The sequence below is a fragment of the Rhinatrema bivittatum genome, chromosome 4 (assembly GCF_901001135.1).
Source record: "Rhinatrema bivittatum chromosome 4, aRhiBiv1.1, whole genome shotgun sequence".
In the NCBI taxonomy this organism is placed as follows: domain Eukaryota; kingdom Metazoa; phylum Chordata; class Amphibia; order Gymnophiona; family Rhinatrematidae; genus Rhinatrema; species Rhinatrema bivittatum.
This window is the reverse complement of record NC_042618.1, coordinates 380194185-380219793: the sequence shown is the minus strand read 5'-3', so window position 1 is coordinate 380219793 and position 25609 is coordinate 380194185. Positions and strand designations below refer to the sequence as shown.

General features: G+C 45.6%; 1 protein-coding gene across 3 annotated transcripts in view; it reads left to right on the top strand.

Moving 5' to 3' along the window:
• TASOR (transcription activation suppressor) overlaps positions 1–25609 on the top strand; it is a 387184-nt gene that overhangs the window by 281962 nt on the left and 79613 nt on the right. For all 3 annotated transcript variants that reach the window (XM_029600919.1, XM_029600917.1, XM_029600918.1), the window contains 2 exons: positions 13706–14640; positions 20777–20899. In XM_029600919.1, coding sequence (XP_029456779.1) covers positions 13706–14640; positions 20777–20899 — 1058 coding nt within the window. The remainder of the gene's footprint in view (positions 1–13705; positions 14641–20776; positions 20900–25609) is intronic.

The window sequence follows — 25609 nt, the reverse complement described above, 5'->3', positions numbered from 1 at the left end:
ACGTGCGCTATCCTTTTACTTAAACCGCACTGCAGTCCAAAGGAAATCCAGTCAACTATTTGTATCTTATGATCCAAACAAACCAGGTAAAGCAGTGGGTAAGCATACTTTGTCAAACTGGCTAGCAGGCCTTACTCTCCAAGGGCGAGTAAAAGCACATTCAGTCAGAGCAATGTCAACTTCAATAGCACACATTCGCTCTGTACCTATTCTGGACATTTGTAAAGCAGCAACATGGAGTTCTCTTCACACCTTTGCAGCTCACTATTGCTTAGACAAAGAAGGAAGACGAGATTCATCAAATGGACAATCTGTCTTAAAGAACTTGTTTCCAGTTTAACCCCAATTCCTTCTACATCCAACCTGCTGTGATCTTCGGCTGATTCATTTCAACAACAATACTTCACTGTTGCTTCACTACAAAATGACTCAGCCTCTAGCTTGCTAATCACCCATATGTGAAGACTAGCATCCTGCTTGTCCTGGGATAAAGCAAAATTGCTTACCTTGTAATAGGTGTTATCCCAGGACAGCAGGATGTAGTCCTCACGAAACCCACCCGCCACCCTGCGGAGTTGGGTCCGATACGTTTTATTATTTTATTTTTGGCTAATGCTAATTGCTACAAAACAGACTGAAGGGAGACCCCTGTGGCAGGGAATATCATGGCATGCTGGGCATGCTCAGTAGGCACTCTGGTGCCAGTCAAAAGTTTCTTAGAAACTTTGAAAGAAGTTTTTTGTACATAGGGCTCTATTGCTGATGTCACCCATATGTGAGGACTACATCCTGCTGTCCTGGGATAACACCTATTACAAGGTAAGCAATTTTGCTATACATCATGGTCATTAGCTTAAATTGGCCGCCTTTTCAACTGGTAACCAGTGAAGGCTTATTAAAAGTGGTGTCACACTCTGTCTTGGAAGACTAAAAATGGGCTGCCATATATTGCACCATTTGCAGGCACTGCAAACATTTTTTTTGGGGGGGGGAGGAGACCTACTAACACAGTATTACAGTAGTCTTGCAACAGGCAAACCAATGCCTAAACCACCAATCTGAAAACTGAAACTTCTAAAAATGATTGTAACCTCCTCAATTGAGTCTAAAACAAACCTGAATCACTGAAGACATGTATCTAAACTAAGACTCAAGTAACACTCCTAAATTCCCCACCTTTTGACTTCTTTCAGTAACCATCCCCCTATATTCAGCCCTAATGATTACCTTGGAACATCCTCGCTCCCCACATACATCCATTCCATTTTCCCTGCATTTACTAATAATTTCTGGGATTCCAACCACCCTAATATCCTCCTCAACCAGTCATTTGTCCTATTCTCAATTCAGTGATATCGTCATCTACCTGGAACAAAAGTTGCACAACTGCATCTATGTATCCAGTAAATCCTTGTTCCTGGATAAATTAATCCAAGGGTTGCAAAAAAAGATTAAACAATAAAGGGGATCCTGAGGCACTCCACATTCCAAACTAAAAGGTGCAGAGGACACATCCCTCACTTGTACTATGGATGTCCTCCCAGTCAAAAAAAGACAATAACCAATTCCACCGCCCCCCCTAACTGCTTATAGCATGCATAAGAGAGGAAAAAGCTACAAAATAATATCCAATTTCCTAGCATGTAGCAGATGGACTCAGGACCAATGGGTATAGTGTGCTCCTGATAGCAGTTGGAGACGGAGTCAGATTTCAATCTGATGTCAGCACTACATATACCCGTGCAGGAAGTGCAGCTCTTCAGTATTTCTCCGTCTCCTTAGCAGTTCGGGACACCACACATGCTTTCACAGCGTTAGAAAATTCAAACCAGAGAAGAGAGAGAATTTTACCTCTACAAGACTAGCCCCGCTGTCCTGCAGCGATACCCAAGAGTCCCTCCCCCAGTCGAGAATTCCTGAGGTGATTTCCGAGCTCCCTCAGAGGTAAAACTTGGTCCGGTAGCCGGTTCCCGGCGTGGACTTAGCCCCCAGAGTGGCTGAGAGGCAGCGGGTGCAATACTGAGCACGGCGGTGAAGGTATATTCCCTCTCCCCCCGCAGCCGGAGACTGCCCGGCATGAGACCAGGAAGCGCCGAGACAAGGTAAGGTAGAAAACTTTCTTAAAGTCTCCGGTCTCCGAGGCTCGGCTAGCCGCACAGATCATCCATCCGGCGTCTGTTAAATCGGGTTGAGCAGCCCCGTCTGGGCTAGACCCTGATCCGGTGCGAGGGTCCTCCCTCATGGAGACCCTCCAGGGCCCTAGGAGCCCTATACCCCCTGGAACCCACGGCCAAAGACTCCTTGGGTTCCCCAGAAGTGGGACGCCATGGTCTGCGCTATCTCAAAGCGCACTACCATCCCAGTCGAAGGAGGAGCTACACTCAAGGATGCCCAAGACAGACCTCAGGAATCCATCCTTAAACAGTTATTTTGATGACACAGCAATGACCCTGCAGATCGCTTCCTGCTGCGCCGTTGAAACACGTGCCTACTCGCTTCTCTCCAGGGACGCAACCACTTCAGCTGAAACATTAATACCGGCGATATCTTTCCTCACGGATGCGACCTCTGACCTGGTACGCACCTTAGCCAGGGGCATCTCGTTCATAGTGGCAGCCAGAAGGCAGCTGTGGCTCTGAAATTGGTCAGCCGATGCGACCTCCAAGACTAACCTTACGGGAATACCCTTTAAAGGATCCCTCCTGTTCGGAAGCGACCTGGAGACACTCACCAACAAATGGGGCGAATTCCCAGTACCTCGGCTACCCGGAGGAAAGGAACAAAAGAAACCAGCACTATTCTCCCTTTTATGCTCTTCTCCTCCTCACCCTGCAGGCAGAGGTCAGCCTTTTTGGAACAGATACAACAAGAGGGGAGCTGGCTCGGGTACAGGTCCCAGCCGCGCACCCCACAATGAGAATCAACAGACCCATCCATAGGAAGAAGTCATAGGGGGCAGACTTACCCTCTTCTACCAAAATGGGTCGAGATAACATTGGACAAGTGGGTCCTTACCAGACAAATTTGTGAGATCACCATGCCACTTCCCCTCCAAGAGGACGGCAGTGGAAACCACACTAACAAAACTACTCCGCCTTTAGGCGATAACCTCTGTGCCCATGCACCAACAAAATACCGGTCACTATTCCATCTATTTTATCGTCCCCAAGAAGGAGGGAACGTTCCGGCCCATCCTGGACCTCAAGACCATCAACCGCTACCTGAGGGTACCGCACTTTCGCATGGAAACCCTACACTCAGTCATAAGGGCAGTACAACCGGGAGAATTCCTGACTTCTCTGGAGCTGTCAGAAGCCTATCTCCACATCCTGGTCCATCACGACCATCAGCGCGTGCTACGCTTTGCGATACTGGACCATCATTACCAGTTCCGGGCGCTACCCTTTGGGCTAGCTGCTGCCTCTCGGACGTTCATCAAAGTCCCCAGAGGAAAGTTATCAGGTGACCACCAGAGTCAAGAATCTAGTGCAGAATCTCGGGTGGGTCATCAACACAAACACGAGTTGCCTGCAGCCCTCCCAATCGCTAGAGTACCTTGGAGTCCGGTGCGACACCAAACAAGACAAGGTCGTCTTTCCCCCTACAAGGAGGAGGAAATTAAGGGACCAGTTGCAAAAACTGTTGAACTGTGCTCGGCTTAAGGTATGGGACTATCTCCAAGTCCTTGGCCTCATGAAATCGACCCCAGAAGTCAGCCCATGGGCAAGGGTCCACATGCGACCACTACAATGTTCCCTACTGTCACGATGGGACCCGATTTCCCAGAAGTTCTCCGTTCGCCTCCAGCTACCGGCAGAGGTTTGGACCCAGCTCCAATGGTGGCTTCAAGAAGACCATCTGAGCAAGGGAGTAAGACTATCCCCACCGATCTGCGAGCCTACGAGGGTGGGGGTCCTACTGCCAGGAACTGACGGCCCAGGGACAATGGGACAAGGAAGAGTCAGGATGGAACATAAACAGATTAAAAGCCCGAGCAGTCAGACTAACCTGCCTTCGCTTCAGTCACAGACTCCGGGTGAATCTGTCAGTCACGTTAGACAATGCCACGACAGTTGCCTACATCAACTGCCAGGGAGGAACCAGAAGCCAACAGGTTTCCCTGGAAATATAGCCCCTAATGGCGTGAGTGAAAACAAACCTACAAGGGATCTCAGCCGCCCACATCGCGAGAAAAGACAACGTCACTGCGGATTTCCTCAGTAGAGTGTCTAGACCCAGGGGAAAGGACGCTGTCTAACACAGCCTTCCAGTTGATAGTAAACCGCTTGGGAGCCCCAGCCATGGATCTTCGGGCAACCCAGTACAACGTCCAAGTTCCCAAGTTCTTCAGCCGTGGACGAGATCCACAATCCCAGGGAATTGATGCCCTTGTCCAGACCTGGCCACAGGAAGACCTGCTGTACGTTTTTTTCCCCCATGGCCACTATTGGGCGGAATCATCCGCAAGATAGAACACCACAGGGGGCTATTACTTCTAGTGGCCCTGAACTGGCCAAGAAGGCCATGGTACGCAAACATGCGAAGACCTCTCTCTCGGGGGAGCTCTCTGTTTACCTCAACACAGGGACCTGCTCCAGCAAGGACCGATCCCCCCCCCCCCCCCCCCCCCCCCCCCCCCCCCCCACGAAGACCCAACTCGATTCTCTCTTACAGTCTGGCCATTGAGAGGACTCACCTGAAGAAGAGCGGATACTCTGGGGCAGCAATTGACGCCTTGCTCAGAGCACGCAAGTTTTCCACGTCTCTAACTTACATATGAATATGGAGAATATTCGAAGCCTGACATGAGGAACGCAACATCCTTCCGCGGACAGTTGAAATTCCTATGGTCCTGGAATTCCTGCAGGACGGCTTGAAGCAGGGGTTGTTTCTCAACTTCATCAAGGTTCAGGTGGCTGCACTGGCCTGCTTCACAGCCAAAGTGGACTGCATCAGTTTACGTTTCCCACTTCAGAGAGGGGTCAAGTAAATCTGACCACTACTAAAGGGGCCGGCGCCCCTATGGAATCTCAATCTAGTATTAGGCTTCCTAGCGGGAACTTCCTTCAAACCAACTCGTGGTCTGACACTAAGTCTCCAGACCTTGAAGACTGCATTCCTAGTGACAATACGTTCAGCCCATCGCATCTCTGAGCTTCAAGCACTATCCGGTAGGGAACCGTCCCTTAGATTCACACCGGGATCCAGCTTCGCACTGTACCCTCCTTCTTTCCAAATGTGGTTTCTCTTTTCCACCTAAACCAAACCATCTCACTGCCATCACCAGACGAGCACAAGGATTCTGAAGACTCATGCCTTCGCCATCTTAACGTCGGTAGACTCCTAGTCTGATACCTGGAAGGATCGGAATCCATACGAAAGACGGACCACCTATCCGTCCTTCACAACAGGAAGAAACAAGGGGAAGCGGCCTCGTGAGCAACCATTGCCCGGTGGATCAAAGAAGTAATCAAGGTGGCCTATGTAGGGGCAGGGAAGCCTCCACCTCTACAAGTCCAGGCCCATTCCACAAGGGCCCAGGCAGTGTCCTGGGCAGAAACTAGGATGTTGTCACCCGCAGAGATCTGTCGGGTGGCGACGTGGTCCTCCATTCACACCTTCTCGAGGTTCTATCGCTTGGATGTTCAGACCCGGGAGGACACAGAATTTCAAGGGCAGCACTAAGTGGGCCACGGGCAGCCTCTCACCCGGTTCAGGAGTAGCTTTTGTACATCCCATTGGTCCTGTGTCCATCTGCTACACGCTAGGAAATGGAGAAATTACTTACCTGATAATTTAGTTTTCCTTAGTATAGACAGATGGACTCAGCATCCCACCCACAGCTGCCTCAAAATCCGGAAACCTCGGGTGACAATCCCCGAGAGCAAGTCAAGCCCGGGTAAGCCAGACTTTACCCTAGTTTACGACACCCATAGTTACCGGGTGTCAGCGTCTTTCATTTGAGTGCACTGGAGGTCTCCAGTTGGAAATCAGTTCAACCAGGCCAAGTTAATCAAGTTATTAAAACACACATATCCACAATTGCTTTTCAAGGAGAATACTGAAGAGCTGCACTTCCTGCACGGATATATGTAGTGCTGATATCAGATCAAAATCTGATCCGTCTCAAACGGCTATCAGGAGCACACTATACCCATTGGTCCTGAGTCCATTTGTCTACACTAAGAAAAATGAAATTATCAGGTAAGTAATTTCTCCAGTGCTTGGATATTCTAGTGAACACTGTTCGATCAATTATGAGGAAATGGAAGCTGCATCATACTACCCAGACACTGCCTAGACAAGGTCTTCCATAAGAACATAAGAATTTGCCATGCTGGGTCAGACGAAGCCCAGCATCCTGTTTCCTACAGAGGCCAAACCAGGCCACAAGAACCTGGAAATTACCCAAACACTAAGAAGATCCCATACTACTGATGCAATTAATAGCAGTGGCTATTCCCTAAGTAAACTTGATTATTAGCAGTTAATGGACTTCTCCGAGAACTTATCCAAACCTTTTTTGAACCCAGCTGCACTAACCACATCCTCTGGCAACAAATTCCAGAATTAATTGTGCATTGAGTAAGAGAATTTTCTCCGATTAGTCTTAAATGTGCTACTTGCTAACTTCATGGAATGCCCCCTAGTCCTTCTATTATTTGAAAGTGTAAATAACAGATTCACATCTACTCGTTCAAGACATCTCATGATCCCTCAGCCGTCTCTTCTCCAAGCTGGACAGCCCTAACCTCTTCAGCCTTTCCTCATAGGGGAGCTTTTCCATCCCCTTTATCATTTTGGTTGCACCTTCTCTGTACTTCTCCATCGCAACTATATCTTTTTTGAGATGTGGCGACCAGAATTGTACACAGTATTCAAGGTGCGGTCTCACCAAGGAGCGGTACAGAGGCATTATGACATTTTCTGTTTTATTAACCATTCCCTTCCTAATAATTCCTAACATTCTGTTTGCTTTTTTGACTGCTGCAGCACATTGAGCTGATGATTTTAAAGTATTATCCACTATGATGCCTAGATCTTTTTCCTGGGTGGTAGCTCCTAATATGGAACCTAACATCGTGTAACTACAGTAAGGGTTATTTTTCCCTATATGCAACACCTTGCACTTGTCCACATTAAATTTCATCTGCCATTTGGATGCCCAATCTTCCAGTCTTCAATATGAAAACTGGGTAAATCAGTGGTACCTCAATAACAGTTAAAATAATTAAACCACATGGTATGTGAAAAAAAATCATATATTTATACGAATAAATACTTTTGCCTAAGACAACCCTCATATGTCAGCCAACATGCACGTATTTAAAACGTGTTTCGTGTAGCGTTCACTGTTAAGAATCAGTTTTTCCAAAAACAAGTGAACGGCTCACTTACATATAATCATAGGGTTTGTCTTGTTAGAGTTCTTACTGGGAACTCAATTCATATAAACTTTTTTTTGTGCTCCTTTTTCAATTTTTCAAAAGCAACACTTTACAGACACGGAAAAAAGCCACTTATCTGAATTGTGCAGCATTTGTAGGCAGCGTTGGATTAAACGTCCTGCCTGCGATTTCTGGTAAGCAGTAGCAATTTTAAAGATCCTGCCCAGTACTCCCGACACAGCGTGTGTTTCGTTATAGAATGTATAGCAGTAAATGATGACATAGACTTAATTGGCATCTCAGAGACATGGTGGAAAGAGGATAACCAATGGGACAGTGCTATACCGGGGTACAAATTATATCGCAATGACAGAGAGGAGCACTCGGGAGGAGGTGTGGCACTTTATGTCCGGGATGGCATAGAGTCCAACAGGATAAACATCCTGCATGAGACTAAATACAAAATTGAATCTTTATGGGTAGAAATCCCTTGTGTGTCAGGGAAGACTATAGTGATAGGGGTATACTACCATCCACCTGGTCAAGATGGTGAGACGGACAGTGAAATGCTAAGAGAAATTAGGGAAGCTAACCAAATTGGTAGTGCAGTAATAATGGGAGACTTCAATTACCCCAATATAGACTGGGTAAATGTATCATCGGGTCACGCTAGAGAGAGAACGTTCCTGGATGGAATCAATGATAGCTTTATGGAGCAATTGGTTCAGGAACCGACAAGAGAGGGAGCAATTTTAGATCTAATTCTCAGTGGAGCACACTTGGCAATAGTGGTGTGGCCACTTGGCAATAGTGATCATAATATGATCAAATTTGATTTAATGACTGGAAAAGGAACAGTGTGCAAATCCAAGGCTCTCGTGCTAAACTTTCAAAAGGGAAACTTTGATAAAATGAGAAAAATTGTTAGAAAAAAACTGAAAGGAGCAGCTACAAAAGTAAAAAAAAATGTCCAAGAGGTGTGGTCATTGTTAAAAAAATACCATTCTAGAAGCACAGTCCAGATGTATTCCACACATTAAGAAAGGTGGAAAGAAGGCAAAACGATTACCGGCATGGTTAAAAGGGGAGGTGAATGAAGGTGAAAGAAGCTATTTTAGCCAAAAGATCTTCATTCAAAAATTGGAAGAAGGATCCAACAGAAGAAAATAGGATAAAGCATAAACATTGGCAAGTTAAATGTAAGACATTGATAAGACAGGCTAAGAGAGAATTTGAAAAGAAGTTGGCTGTAGAGGCAAAAACTCACAGTAAATATATCCGAAGCAGAAAGCCTGTGAGGGAGTCAGTTGGACCGTTAGATGATCGAGGGGTTAAAGGGGCACTTAGAGAAGATAAGGCCATCGCGGAAAGATTAAATGATTTCTTTGCCTCGGTGTTTACTGAAGAGGATGTTGGGGAGGTACCCGTAATGGAGAAGGTTTTCATGGGTAATGATTCAGATGGACTGAATCAAATCACGGTGAACCTAGAAGATGTGGTAGACCTGATTGACAAACTGAAGAGTAGTAAATCACCTGGACTGGATGGTATACACCCCAGAGTTCTGAAGGAACTAAAAAATGAAATTTCAGACCTGTTAGTAAAAATTTTTAACATCATTAAAATCTTCCATTGTACCTGAAGACTGGAGGATAGCAAATGTAACCCCAATATTTAAAAAGGGCTCCAGGGGCGATCCGGGAAACTACAGACCGGTTAGCCTGACTTCAGTGCCAGGAAAAATAGTGGAAAGTGTTCTAAGCATCAAAATCACAGAACATATAGAAAGACATGGTTTAATGGAACAAAGTCAGCATGGCTTTACCCAGGGCAAGTCTTGCCTCACAAATCTGCTTCACTTTTTTGAAGGAGTTAATAAACATGTGGATAAAGGTGAACCGGTAGATATAGTATACTTGGATTTTCAGAAGGCGTTTGACAAAGTTCCTCATGAGAGGCTTCTAGGAAAAGTAAAAAGTCATGGGATAGGTGGCGATGTCCTTTCGTGGATTGCAAACTGGCTAAAAGACAGGAAACAGAGAGTAGGATTAAATGGGCAATTTTCTCAGTGGAAGGCGGTGGACAGTGGAGTGCCTCAGGGATCTGTATTGGGACCCTTACTGTTCAATATATTTATAAATGATCTGGAAAGAAATACGACGAGTGAGATAATCAAATTTGCAGATGACACAAAATTCTTCAGAGTAGTTAAATCACAAGCAGATTGTGATAAATTGCAGGAAGACCTTGTGAGACTGGAAAATTGGGCATCCAAATGGCAGATGAAATTTAATGTGGATAAGTGCAAGGTGATGCATATAGGGAAAAATAACCCATGCTATAATTACACGATGTTGGGTTCCATATTAGGTGCTACAACCCAAGAAAGAGATCTAGGTGTCATAGTGGATAACACATTGAAATCGTCGGTTCAGTGTGCTGCGGCAGTCAAAAAAGCAAACAGAATGTTGGGAATTATTAGAAAAGGAATGATGAATAAAACGGAAAATGTCATAATGCCTCTGTATCGCTCCATGGTGAGACCGCACCTTGAATACTGTGTACAATTCTGGTCGCCGCATCTCAGAAGAGATATAGTTGCGATGGAGAAGGTACAGAGAAGGGCTACCAAAATAAGGGGAATGGAACAACTCCCCTATGAGGAAAGACTAAAGAGGTTAGGACTTTTCAGCTTGGAGAAGAGACGACTGAGGGGGGATATGATAGAGGTGTTTAAAATCATGAGAGGTCTAGAACGGGTAGATGTGAATCGGTTATTTACTCTTTCGGATAGTAGAAAGACTAGGGGACACTCCATGAAGTTAGCATGGGGCACATTTAAAACTAATCGGAGAAAGTTCTTTTTTACTCAACGCACAATTAAACTCTGGAATTTGTTGCCAGAGAGTGTGGTTCGTGTAGTTAGTATAGCTGTGTTTAAAAAAGGATTGGATAAGTTCTTGGAGGAGAAGTCCATTACCTGCTATTAAGTTCACTTAGAGAATAGCCACTGCCATTAGCAATGGTTACATGGAATAGACTTAGTTTTTGGGTACTTGCCAGGTTCTTATGGCCTGGATTGGCCACTGTTGGAAACAGGATGCTGGGCTTGATGGACCCTTGGTCTGACCCAGTATGGCATTTTCTTATGTTCTTATGTCATTCTGGAATCCAGAAAACCTTCCACCAGAAAATCTTGTAATTTGAAGTGGAAGTGGTTCTCATCTTGGTGCGAGCGTCGCAGTCTGGATCCCTTCTCTTGCTCCCCTCTTTTACTCTTGGACTACCTGTTGCCCCTCTCCGAGTTTGATCTGCAGACCACATCAGTGAGGGTTCACCTTAGTGCCATCAGGGCATACCACTGGAGGTTGGATGGTTCTGCATCAGCTAGTTGGCCAATTCATGAGGGGCTTACTACAACTAAAGCCCCCCACTCGTTCCCTGATGGTTTTCTGGGATCTCAACGTAGTCCTCTTGCAACTCATGAAACCTCAATTTGAACCGTTGTGTTCTTGTGATCTAAAGTACCTGTCCTGGAAGGTGATCTTCTTGGTTGCAGTTACATCAGCTCACAGGATCGGTAAGCTGCAAGCTCTGGTGTTGTACCTGCCTTATATATAAAGTTTTGTCACGCCAAGGTGGTCCTACGGACACACCCGAAGTTCCTTCCCAAGGTGGTTTTGGAGTTCACCTCAACCAATCCATTGTGTTGCCTTTTTTCTCCGAGGTCTCACGCTCATCAAGGTGAACATGCTCCACACACATTGGATTGCAAGAGGGCACTTTTACTTGACAGACAGCACCTCACCGTGTGCCCACTCAGCTTTTTGTCTCCTTAGACAGAAACAGGAGTTGCTGTCTCGAAGCAGACTCTATCCCACTGACTAGCTGATTTCATCACTTTCTGTTATGCATAGGCGGGTTTTCAGCTTGATTGCCAAGTCAAAGCTCACTCTGTCCAGGCCATGTTGGTCTCAGTGGCTCACTTGCATGCATTTCCCATCTGCAAAGTTTGCAGAGCAGCGACCTGGCGTTCCCTCCACACATTTGCTTGCACTAGTGCCTGGACCAGGATGGCTGGCAGGACAGTCGTTTCGGACAGTCCGTCCTCTGTAATCTCTTCCAGTCATAGAAACCTAACTCTTCCTCTGTTGGCTATATCCTTGGGAGCAGGCCTGCTCCTGTTTGGCAGCTACAGTTGTACATGTTGGCACCCATTCTTTGCTGCACGTGTTGGGAGCAGCCTGGAGCTACTTAATTACCCATGTGTGAGAACTACTATCCTGCTTGTCCTTGGAGAAAGCAGAGTTGCTTACCTCTAACAGGTGTTCTCCAAGGACAGCAGTATGGTAGTCCTCACGAAACCTGCCCGCCTCCCCACACAGTTGGTTTTCTCTCTGTTTTGTTTTTTTCATGAACTGAAGAGGGGATCCCGTGTGGACGCGTGGTTAGCGGCATGCTGGGCATGCCCAGTGTGCCTGTCAGTTTCCCGTGCCGGGTTCCAACCAATGATGTCTCCCATGTGAGGGCTAACATCCTGCTGTCCTTGGAGAACACCTGTTATAAGTAAGCAACTCTGCTGATTCTTACCGAATGGTGCTTTCTATAATTCACAATTGGCAAAATCACAAGCTCCTCAGATGAATTGTCTAGTGGTTAGTGGTGCGGGCTGAGAAGCAGGAAAACCAGGGTTCAAATCTTGCTTATCTGTTGTGACTCTGGACAAATCACTTCACCCTCCACTATCTCAGTGCAAACTTACTTTGTAAGCTCTCTGTAAAAGGGAAATACCTACTATAACTGAATGTTACTTGCCTTGAACTCAAGTTTGGGAAATTAGTTGATTAAAACTAAAATCCTAGTACATCTATGTACAAGTACAGTGACATAAATTTTCATATTTAATGGAAAAATATGCAGTTTCATTCCAAATATGAGATTTATTTAAATTTTATTTTAATAGTGAAACTACTTCCGACTGTTTTGATACAACTAACTTTGAGTGCCTTTGACATACTTTATTATAAAGTCAACTGCCTGACAGTCATGTCTGTAGATCCATATATATCCATATGGTTTGTGTGAAGATAATCTTTTAACCTTCACTGGTAACATAGAATCCGAAAGGTGTTGAATTAATGTTTTGCATGAGTAGTTTACTTAACACCGAAAAATGAACATAAGAACATAAGAAAATGCCATACTGGGTCAGACCAAGGGTCCATCAAGCCCAGCATCCTGTTTTCCAACAGTGGCCAATCCAGGCCATAAGAACCTGGCAAGTACCCAAAAACTAAGTCTATTTCATGTAACCATTACTAATGGCAGTGGCTATTCTCTAAGTGAACTTAATAGCAGGTAATGGACTTCTCCTCCAAGAACTTATCCAATCCTTTTTTAAACACAGCTATACTAACTGCACTAACCACATTCTCTGGCAACAAATTCCAGAGTTTAATTGTGCGTTGAGTAAAAAAAAACTTTCTCCGATTAGTTTTAAATGTGCCCCATGCTAACTTCATGGAGTGCCCCCTAGTCTTTCTACTATCCGAAAGAGTAAATAACTGATTCACATCTACCCGTTCTAGACCTCTCATGATTTTAAACACCTCTATCATATCCCCCCTCAGTCGTCTCTTCTCCAAGCTGAAAAGTCCTAACCTCTTTAGTCTTTCCTCATAGGGGAGTTGTTCCATTCCCCTTATCATTTTGGTAGCCCTTCTCTGTACCTTCTCCATCGCAATTATATCTTTTTTGAGATGTGGCGACCAGAATTGTACACAGTATTCAAGGTGCGGTCTCACCATGGAGCGATACAGAGGCATTATGACATTTTCCATTTTATTCACCATTCCTTTTCTAATAATTCCCAACATTCTGTTTGCTTTTTTGACTGCCGCAGCACACTGCACCGACGATTTCAATGTTGTTATCCACTATGACACCTAGATCTCTTTCTTGGGTTGTAGCACCTAATATGGAACCCAACATTGTGTAATTATAGCATGGGTTATTTTTCCCTATATGCATCACCTTGCACTTATCCACATTAAATTTCATCTGCCATTTGTATGCCCAATTTTCCAGTCTCACAAGGTCTTCCTGCAATTTATCACAATCTGCTTGTGATTTAACTACTCTGAAGAATTTTGTGTCATCTGCAAATTTGATTATCTCACTCGTCGTATTTCTTTCCAGATCATTTATAAATATATTGAACAGTAAGGGTCCCAATACAGATCCCTGTGTATTAACAGCAAAATTACTAATTTTTGTTTTCTTTTTCTAAAACAGTTTATAATTATCTTTTTGAATAGGTATGAAATCTCCAGAAGACCTGCTGTATTTATCACCAAATGATGCCGAACCTAATGATCCACGGGTTCAGAGTAGACAGAGAACCTCTGACCATCACTTCTCATATTCACCATATTCAGATAAAAGGAAGAAAGCCCGCATGGACAGAACTGATTTGCTAGCAGGTCGACATATGTTTGTCACAGAACACTGCCAAAGTGGAGTGATCGAGACTGCAGTATTGGAAGAATACAGTTTGTTTTCAAGAAAGATTCAGGATGTTTTAAAAATAAATAATATTGCATACACCAGTAGTAAAACTACACCTGTGTTGTCCACCCAGGAGGGGGTGCTACAACTTTCTGAACATTTAAGTCTACAAGCCTCAGAAATTAGTGTCAAGCAGTATGTAGAGCAACTGCATGAGAAGTTGGCTGATGTAATTGCTTCCATATCTTTCTGTAACACAAGTACACAAGTCAATAGCACTGCTGCTGTAGCAAAAGATGATACAGTTAGTGAAACTGCTTTAACTGTTCCTGTAGAAGAGGCTGCCAGTGTTCTTACAAGTAGTGATGAAAAAACTGAGGAGTTATCAGAACCAATTTACGACGATGATGCATTGAAAAGAGAAGACTCTGAGGAGCAGCACTCTTCAGTTGGTTTTGGGGATGCTAAAGCAGAATTATGCCAGATAAATAGCAAAGAGGAAATATTGCAGTCTGATCAAAATGCTGTTGTGGAAGACAAGCAGGAAGCACCTGTAAAGATGACTCTAGCAATGCCAGATAATGTGAACATTTCAGCAACACAGCCAGCTTTGTCTGACTTCATCAGCCAGTTAAAGCCAGAAGTATTCAGCAGTTTGGTCAAAATTATCAAAGATGTCCAGAAAAATACTGTAAAATTCTATATTCATTCAGAAGAGGAGAGTACTGTTTGCAGTGAAATTAAGGTATGAGTTGTATGATTTTTTACTAGAAGCCCAATCTGTGCAAGTTTTTAATTCCAAAGAGGAGTAGTCTTCTCAAAACAGAGAAACTTTAAAAGAGGACTGCCATAGATTTGAATAATTTGGTGAATGCTGCAGCCCTATAATATAAGAAACTTTGATTTTAAAAACACATCTGTTTTAAGATCCTTTGTGTTTTTTGAATTTTTTTTTTTTAATATTGTGATAGTAGGAACTTGGCCTTTTTTTTTTTTTTTGCAAAGCTGGTACAGTTACATCACTGCACTTCCAAATATGGAGCTGCATTCTTACATGATCTCAGCAGTCTAGTTCCTATTGTCACAGTATAGTTGGTACTCAGTTAAGAAGCCTGCCAAAAAATTATAGAAATGAATTTTAAAAAGCCTTTCTAAAATTACAGTCTCTTGTAACTACAGAGCTCTTAGCAGAAATTACTTGGCAATTCACATTTAAACAAAATTTGGCATTTTTCCCTCATTTTCTGGTATCACTCTATAAACTTGTACACTGTGATGATTTCACCTCAGTTATTGAATAGCAGATAGATTTCACTAAATTGCATTCTTGTTATAAGTTTGACAGTTTGTTTTAAAGCTGCCATTGTAGGGATAGTCCTCAGCTAGGGGCTTTCAGGATACCTGTATCTGTGCTGCCTGAGTCTAATCAGGTTACTGATGATTGTTAATTTGTTTATTTATTTAAAAGTTTTTCTATACCGTCATTAAGTTATTTACCATCATAACGGTTTACAATAGGGCAGATATAGTAACAAATAGCTTGTATTTTACAAAAGGTGCCAGTATTATCCGGTAACAAATACATTGTTAGACTACTTGGTTTATGACACAAATTATCCATTGATAACATGTCTCCTGGGTGAGTACATGTGGTTCATTATCAGCATTTTTAATTGTTATTTACGATTATCAGTGGGATAAAAATAATTTCCAGGTAGGCACTTGGAGATTGTGTTGGGTGCTTTATGCCGGCTCTTTCTTACTTATTTTCACCATTCTCTTTGTAAAACGCCTGTTTGAAAAGCCAGGTTTTGAGATTTGTTTTGAATAGTTTAAAATTTCTCTGTAGTCTTAGTTCTAGGGGCATAGTGTTCCATAAAATGGGACCAACCAGTGATAGTGCACACTCCCTGACCCTGGGTTAGTCTTGCTGTTTTTACTGATGGAATGGTTAAGAGTGCTTTGTTTGCTGATCTTAAATTTCTATGTGGTACATGTACTCGAAGTGCTGTGTTCAGCCATTCTGCTTTTTCGTCGTGGATCAGTTTGTGTATTGTGCAAAGTGCTTTGAATCGAACTCTTTGTTCGATAGCCAATGTAGTTCTGCTAGTGTATCTGTGATGTGATCTCTTTTCCTTTTGCCTGTGAGAATTCTAGCTGCAGAGTTTTGTAATATTTGCAGTGGTCTTATCGATGTATAAGGTAATCCTAGCAGCCGTGAGTTGCAGTAATCGGTGCTTATGAATATTAGTGCTTGAAGCACTGTGCGGAAGTTTGATAATGTCAGTAATGGTTTTAGTTTCCATAGTACCATTAGTTTAGCATACCCTTCTTTAACTTTTAGTGATATGTACTGTTTGTGGTTTAGCTCTGAGTCTATTATGACGCCGAGGTTGCGCACCTTCTCGGCTAAATCGATTTTTTGATTGCTTTTGAGTATTATTGGCGTTTGAATTATGGTTATATTCTTTCTAAGTGTAGGAATTCAGTTTTCTCAATGTTAATTACCAATTCCATTTGGTTTAATAGCTGTTTGATTATGTCAAGATAAATATTGGCTAAGCTTAATGTTTTTTCAATTGTGTCCTCAATTGGTAGGATTAATTGAATGTCATCGGCGTAAACGTAGTGTATGATTCCTAGCCCTGCGAGAAGATGGCATAGTGGTAGTAGATAAATGTTATGATTGTTTAGCCCCTGAAGCAGCTCGATATACGAGCAAAACTGGGCCTGAGTCGTGCATTTGTTTCCAGTTGTACCACAAAATAAAGGATCCCTGTTCTTGAAGGAGGTGCCCCCGGAAGCTAATTTTAAAGAGGGGATGAGCCTATATAGTGCTGTACCCCTGGATCCAACAGAGAGCAGTTGTGCTGTCTGAAAGTGGAAGCTGGTGTGTGCCGTTACGAAGCAGACTATCCTTTTGGAAGGAAGAGCAGCTTGATGGAGGCGCAGGATTGGAGAGGCTATCCTTAAGCAATCCTTGAGATGGTAGCAATGAATTGCAGATGGCATATTGCTGCTCCCTGGTGGAGCGCTCTTGCCTGCTTTCTCTCAGGAAGTGGATGAGTCTGGTTTGAATTTCAGGACAGTGCCCTTTGGCCTCGCCATCCTATATGTGCCCGATCTCCTCTGATCTTGGAAGCAAAGCAGAGTTGAGCGTCAGCTATGGCTAATGAATTGGTGCTGAGACAATTTCAAAGGCTAATCTTATGGCGTGACCTTTTGATATCATTCTGTTTTGGGAGTGAGTTTAAAAAAAAAAAAGTCAATAAGTGGGGTGCGTCCCAGGTTCCTCGGTTTCCAGAACGTTAAAAGCAGGCGCTGCGCTCATTCAGCATGAGGAGATGTGCTAGGGGTTTTCAAATGTTTTCGATCCTATAGAGGAGCGACTTCTCAGAGGGCTGAACCCTGGGTAGGTCTCAGTCCTTGGTTCCAGGCAACCCAAATGGGGTGCCCCCCTGACCCCCTCCTGGGAACAGGAGACAGGGGGTCACCTATCTCTCCTTTTTATTGGAGATGGTTTGAGATCGTCAGACCAGTGGGTTTTAGAGGTAAGAAATGGCTAGGCTCTGAAGTTTCTCAGCATTCCTCGGGATGTTTTTATGGTGTCTTCCTACAGCTCGCCGAAGAAGAGACACACTGGAATGTACATTGTCCCAGGCTGTGATACCAGTGCCCATGTCACAAGAAAATACGGGCCGGTATTCCAATTATTATATCTGAGAAGGAGGGTTACTTTTACCTCATCCTGGATCTCAAGGGTGTCAACCGGCTTTTGCAAGTGACTCATTCCCACATGGAAACATTATGCTCACTAATTATGGCAGTACAGTTGGGGAGTTTGTCTCTGGATTATCAGAGATGTATCTGCATATTCCTATCCAGCTGGAGCATCAATGTTTTTTGTGTTTTGCTGTTATGGGGCAATGACATCAGTTTGAGCACTACCCTTCATTTTGGCCACCGTGCCCAGGACCTTTTCTAAGATCATGGTGATAGTAGTGGCAGTGTTGAGAGAGGATGGCATTCTGGTCCATTCGTACTTAGAAGATTTTTGAGCCAAGAGCCACGAAAGTTTTCAGGCCTCATGCAAGGTGATCTTCTTGCTACAGGAATTAGATTGGGTAGTGAACTTAGCCAAGAGCAATCTGTAGTCGTCCCAGACGCTGGAGTATCTCTGCATTCGTTTTCGACACGAAGCAAGACAGGGTGGGTGTGCCTGCTGGAGGTCCGCATTGAGAAACTGATGGCACAGGTGCGATTGACGGACACAATACACCCGGCAGTGTAGTCTTATCTACAGGTGTGCGGGTTGATGGCAGCCACCCTAGAGGTGGTTCTGTGCACACACCTCGTGCACGTTGGAGTCCACAGTCTCAGGACTACTTGATACAACTTCAGTTACCCGTGGAGATCAGCATCCATTTGCAAGCAGGTCATCTAACACAGGGCGTTCCTCTACAAACATTGGACTGGCTACTACTGACAAAGGATGCAAGCCTCCAGGGTTGGGGCACTGGTATACAGAGGAGTATCTCTGGAGCATCAATCAGCTGGAAGCCCATGCTGTTCGGTTGGCATGTTTGGGATTCGACTGCTTGCAGGGTTGAGTGGTCCAAATGATGTTGGACAATGCAATAGTGGTGACTTACATCAATCACTAAGGAGCAGCCAAGCACCAGCAAGTGTTGCAGGAAATAGCCCAACTCAGGAATGGGTGGAAGTACATCTTCAGAAGATCTCAGCCTTCCACACTGCAGGAAAAGGCAATGTAAGAGCAGACTTTCTCAGCAAACAGTCTGAATTCTAAAGAATGGAAATTGTACAATGAAGCGTTCCCAGCACATTGTGGGCCGCTGGGACCTCCGCTTTCTAGGCCTGCTGGCGACATTACACAATGCGAAGGTTCCTCGCTTCTTCAGTCGCAGGAGAGATCTGAAGTTTTTGGGCATTGATGCCCTCATGCAAATGTGGCCGGAAGGCAAGCTTCTATATGCCTTTTCTCCATGTCCCACGTTGGGCAGAATGATTCGGAGGTTGGTACTTCTGGTGGCCCCAGATTGGACCAGGAGGCTGTGGTATGCAGGTTGGCAGAGGCTTCTGGTGGAATAGCCTATCCGATTACTGGTCCACAGGGATCTGCTACAGCAGGGGCCTATTCTTCTCAAAGATCCGATTTTGATTTTTGTCTTATGATGTGGCCCTTGAGAGGACTCGGTTGCTGAAGTTTGGGTAGTTCACTGCTGTAATTTTCCCCTTGCTTCAAGCACGAAAGTTCTTCACTTCCTTAGCCTATGTTTAGCGAGTGTTTGAGGTTTGGTGTGAAGATAGAGTTCATCCTTGTTTGATTAAAATCCCGCCCAGTTTGGATTTTTGCAGGATGGGTTGTTGAAGGACTTGACCCTTAATGCCTCGAAGGTACAGGTGGCGGCTCTTGCCTGTTTCCGATATCACATGAATGGTGAGCCCTTGTCAGCCCATCCGATTGTGGCCCAGTTCTTGAAAGAGATGAAGCAACTTTGTTTCCTGCCCCCCCCCCCCCCCCCCCCCCCCCCCTTGGTTGCAGGTGCCCTTGTGGAGTCTTAATCTGGTTCTGGATTCCTGGTGGATCCTACCTTTCAATCACTGCGAAGATGCTCCTGGAGGTTACTTACTAGAGAACAGTGTCTGGCGCATAGAGTTTCCAAACTGCGGGCTCTTTCTTTCCGGGAACAATCTCTGCAGGTGTCTCCAAAAGCATCCAGATGTGAACTGTAATGTCCTTTTGGCCAAAGATGATCTTAGATTTTCACTTGAATCAGTCAATTCCCTGCCAATTCTGGGCAGGGAAAGAGATATGGATGAATATTGCCAGTTTCGGATCTAGGTTGTCAAGCGGCATATCATAAGGTATTGGAGGTTTCTAAACATCTCAGGAATACGGACCGGCTGTTATACTCCACAGTGGGTGTAAACAGAGTGAGCTGGCATCGCGGGCTATGATAACCTCCTTAATCCAGCAGGCTATCACAGCCGCATATGTAGTTTCTGAGCAGCCATTGCTTAGTCAGTTTAACGCTCATTCCACTAGGGCTCAGGCAGTGTCTTGGGCGGAGATTAGATGGTTGTCCCCTGTCAATTTGCTGAGCTGCAATGTAGTTTTTATCATCTGGATGTGCAATCCCGGCAGGACATGAACTCCCACCCTGTTTGGGAGTAGCTTTGGTACATCCCACTGGTGTGGATTAACCTGTCTGAATGCTAAGAGAAGAGAAATTACTACTTACCTGATGATTTCCTTTTCTTTAATGAGGACAGGTTATTCTACCTTCCTGCCATTGGTTGATGGATGGTGGTGCTGTTGTCCTGGGTGGCTGCCTTTCCGGGATTACTGGTAAGTGTCAGATCCAGTCCCTAGATTAATAATATTACACTCCTTGTCTGACCTCAGTGTTTTTTCTGTTAACCGTTAACAGCAATCGGTTATGGTCATATATTCTTTAGTTGTCCACAGTTGGCTTTTGCAGAGAATACTGGTGGGCTGATACCTGTGCAAGGGGTATTTATACCCTGGTGTCAGTTTTGCTCAGTCTCCCTCTACTGGTAGAGAGGCATGAACTACTGGTATGAATTAACCTGTCCTCATTAAAGAAAAGGAAATTATCGGGTGAGTAGTAATTCCTCCTTTAAAATTTGGTTTTATAGAGATGGGATTTGTTTTGGTAAAAGCTAAATCACTCATATTGATCATTTTGGCCTTTTCGTGTATCCTTTTTGGACAATGTGCAAAGATTTTGCCTTTGTTGCAAAACTGTAAAGCTGTTAAATTTGCACTCTTGTTTTGGATTTGTATTGTCAATTTATCCTAATCTTGACACTTTTTTAATATATATCTTATATAGGAATACCTTGTAAGACTAGGTAATACAGAGTGTCATCCTGAACATTTCTTGGAAACAAAAGCTGCTCTAGATAAACTGCTAATCATCATTCAAAATGAAGATATTGCCAATTATATCCACAAGGTATGTCTTAATTTACAATCCAAATATTGCTTTTTTTTTTTCTTATTGCTGCTTTTTATGCTTGCTGGGAAATATCCAAGTTGTAGATAGAGTTTGCTTACCACAATCTTTATCTATTGTACCACTAAGGAAGATTAATATAAAGAAAAGAAAAATGTTGCGCCCGTCTGTCACAGACTGCTGCGCCCTCTATTGCTCACTTTTTTCCTGCCTGACTCAGTTCCTTTTGGGAGGATGGCTGCCTCCGCTTCTCCACGCACAACCCCTCTGGCGTCCCCGGTCCGGTATAGACGATTGCATCCGCCATCTTTCTCCCGGAGTCACCTAGGGCACGCGCGCGCAGCCCTGTCCTTTACGTGCGTCATCGCAGGAACCTCAGGGGCGTCCCCACCGCATGATGTCGCAAAATCTGATATTTAAACTCCGTTCACAGTTCCTAATACGAGTTAGCAAGGAATCCTCATGCTGATCTCTCTACATTGCCAGACACTTCCGCTCTGTGTACTCTCGCTCCAGTACGACTTAGATACCCGCTCCTCGGGGGCCTTGCCTCACTCCTCTACACCCTCCGGGGTTATTTGCTACCAACAAGGACGCCTAAGGTACCCACTCCTCGGGGGGGGGGGGGGGGGGGGGCCTTGCCTCTCTCCTGTCTACCACCTGGGGTTGCCTACAACCTACAAGGACGGCTAAGGTATCCGCTCCCTGGGGGCCTTATTTCGTCCCGGACCTCCGCTCCTCGGGGGTTCTCGCCTACTACAACTGCCAGTATCAGAGTGAGTACTATCGCTCCAGTTCTGTCTCTGCATTGTCTCCTCTCTCTCTACATTGATCCTCGGCCTACCCCGCATTACTACATAGTGGACTCTCCAGAATAGAATTCCCTGGCGGGCATCTGGACTGATCCATGGTACTACAGGAGCGAAAATTAGCAGGTAAGAACCAATTTTCCTTTCCCTGTGCGTACCCGGATCAGTCCAGACCACTGGGATGTACCCAAGCTGCCCTAAATGGGGTGGGACCTGGAGAGTCCCGCTCGAAGTACACTGCTGCCAAAACAATCTACTTCCGGAGCCCGAACATCCAAACTGTAATGCTCGATGAAAATGTGTAAGGATTTCCAAGTGTCTGCTCTGCAAATCACCTGCGGTGAAACACACTGGCTTTCTGCCTAAGGTGTCGCCTGAGATGTGATCGAATGAGCTTTTAGACCATCTGGAACCGGCCGCCCGTGACATATGTAAGCCGAAGCAATAGCTTCTTTCAGCCATCGGGCAGTGGTAGCTTTTGATGCCTTATGCCCCTTTTTTGGACTGCTCCATAAAACAAAAAGATGGTCTGATAATCGGAAATCATTAGTCACCTTCAAATACTGCAGGAGAACATGCCTGCCATCCAATTTCCTCAAGTCTCGAGCCTGAGGGGAATCACGATCTAAATCTCTGAAACGGCCGGCAACTCCACTGACTGATTCAAGTGAAACGCTGACACTATTTTTGGTAGAAAGGAAGGAACTATTTGGAGTGACACCCCGGATTCTAAAATTCGCAGGAATGGTTCCCGGCAGGATAATGCTTGAATCTCAGATATTCGCCTTGCCGAACAGATAGCCACGAGGAAAACAGCCTTAAGCGTTAAGTCCTTTAATGTAGCTCGTTTGAGAGGTTCAAAAGGAAGACCACACAATCCCCGGAGAACCAGATTCAGACTCCAAGAAGGACACACCAGACAAGCCAGGGGGGTATAGATGCTTGACACCCTTCAGAAAACATGCCACATCAAGATGTGCAGCAAGGGATGCTCCATCAACCTTCCCCCTTAAACAGCCTAGAGCCGCGACTTGAACTCTGAGTGAGCTGTACGCCAAGCCCTTCTTCAAACCTTCCTGTAAGAAGGCAAGAATGTGCACGATAGTGGATCGCTGCGGAGAAATCCATAACCCGCTACACCACGAATCGAAAACCTTCCAAACCCAAACATAGGTGAGCGAAGTAGAAGTGTTTTGTGCCTGTAGGAGGATGGAGATGACTGAATCCGGATATCCCTTCTTTCTCAACTACCTCCTTTCATAAGCCAAGCTGCTAGACAAAAGCGAGCCGCCCGATTGAAAAATACTGGACCCTGCCAAAGAGGATTCGGGAGGTGACAGAAGTAAAAGACAGTCCACCGCCAAGTTGGTCAGGTCTGCGAACCACGGTCTCCGTGGCCATTCTGGCACGACGAGATTGACTGATCCTGTGGGTCTCTTTCCTTCTCAGGATTTTGCCCACTAATGGCCAGGGGGGGAAAACGTAGAGCAGAATATTGCGGAGCCATGGAAGGACCAGGGGATCTACACCTTCCACCCCGTGCTCTCTTCTGCGACTGAAGAAATGAGCCACCTTCGCGTTCCGCAGAATCGCCATGAGATCCAGACAGGGCACTCCCCACCGGCAAGTCAAGAACTGCATTGTGTCGTCGGACAGCTCCCACTCTCCGGGGTCCAACTGTTGGCAACTGAGAAAATCCGCCTGCATGTTGTCCACTCCGGCTATGTGTGAAGCTGCCAGTCGGGCCAGGTTGCATTCTGCCCATATCATTAGCTTGTCCGGCCACCGGCTGACTTCTTGTTCCCCCTTGACTATTGATATACGCCACTGTCTTCGCGTTCTCTGACAGAATCCGGGCCGCCTGATGCCGGATGAGAGGGAGAAAACTGCGGAGAGCCAGACGAACTGCTCTAGTTTCCAATCGATTTATGGACCACTGTGCCTCCTGAAATGTCCACTGACCTTGTGCCGACTGCAATTGGCAAACCGCCCCCCAACCGGAGAAGCTGGCATCCGTTGTCACAGTCACCCACTAAGGGTCTTCGAGGTCCACACTGCGTCACAAATGTTCCGGGACTAACCAGACAATCCGAGACTGGATCTGGTGGGATCCAGGAGTGGCAAAGGGGTAACTGAAACTCCAACTTGTGGAAGAGTTTCAGTGGGAAAGTAACATCCTCTGCAAAGGCCTCATATGAGCAAAGGCCCAGGGGACCAACTCCAGAGTAGACGCCATAGAACCAAGAACTTGTAAGTAGTCACGTAACTTGGACATCGGGATGGCCAACAGCCGGCGAATCTGCTTCGTCAGCCTGTCTATCCGCTCCTGTAAGAGGAAAACTTTGCCCACAGCTGTATCGAATCGTGCTCCCAAGAAATCAAACACCTGGGCCAGGACCAACTGGCTCTTGGAGAAATTGACGACCCATCCAAGCGAGTGAAGACTATGCAAGACTGACTGAACTGCCCTCTTGCAAAGCTCTTCTGACTTCACCCGAATGAGCCAGTCGTCCAAATCTGGATGAGCCAAGATCCCCTCCCTCCTGAGAGCCACTACCACCTCCACCATCATTTTGGTGAAGACACGGGGAGCCATCGCCAAACCGAAAGGAAGTGCTTGCAACTGGTAATGCTTGCCCAAGACCATAAACTGCAGAAACCTCTGATGAACTCTGATTCCTATGTGAAGATAAGCCTTCGTCAGATCCAACGAGGCCAAAAATTCTCCTTTGTGGACGGCTGCAATGACTGATCTCAAAGTCTCCATGCGAAAGCGAGGTACCCGAAGCGCCCTGTTGACTTTCTTCAAGTCCAATATCGGACGGAAGGATCCCTCCTTCTTGGGGACCACGAAATAAATGGAGTACCTGCCTGTCCGGCATTCGGACGGTGGAACTGGAACAATCTCTTCCAGAGCTTTCAATCGACACAGGGTCTGATTTACCACGTGCTGTTCTGCCCGAGACCTGCAGGGAGACACCAAAAAGAGGTCTCAGATCAGACGAGCAAAATCTAAAGCATAACTGTGTTCATTGATGTCTAGAGCCCACTGAGCCGAGGTGATCTTGGCACAATCCTCGCGAAACAGAGAGACACTCCCTCCCATCTCAAACGGAGGAGTGGGCCGGCGCACCTTCATTGGGTAGACTTAATGCTGGAGAATCCATGGGAGGCTCCATCACGAGCCAGCCATCGGCCGCGAAAGGAAATGAGCCCAAGCCTGAGACCTAGTCAACGGCTGCCGAGGAGCAAAGGATGGATCTCTGCCCAGACGATAACGGCACTGCCCCCGAAAACAACCCCGAGATGAACCGAAAGTCCTACAGGGTCTAGGCTTCTCCTCTGGAAGCTTGTACGCTTTATTGTCCCCTAAGGACTTAATGAGATGCTCCAGATCATCGCCAAATAAAAGCTTTTCTTTGAATGGGAAAGAACTCAACTGAAACTTGGAGGAGACATCAGTGGACCAATTGCGGAGCCAAAGAAGCCTTCTGGCCAACACCACTGAGGACATAGTGCATGATGAGGTAAGGAGGAGATCATACAAAGCGTCCGCGGTATAAGCCACCGCCGCCTCCATACGCTCCGCCTCCGCTGGAGGAAGTTCCTGAGCCGTGAGCAACTTTGTACCCATCTAAGGGTGCCCTCTGCATGAGACTACTGCAGACAGCTACTCTGACGCCGAGCACTGACACCTAAAAAATCCTTTTGAGAAGAACCTCCAGTTTCCTATCCTGGAGATCCTTAAGCACAGCCGCATCTATAACTGGGATCATCATGCGCTTGGCGATTGCTGAAATGGCCGCGTCCACCTTAGGAATCTTAAGGAGATCTAACGATTCCTCCGGAAGCGGATAAAGCTTCTCCATAGCCCTACTGACCCGCAGACTGGCCTCTGGCA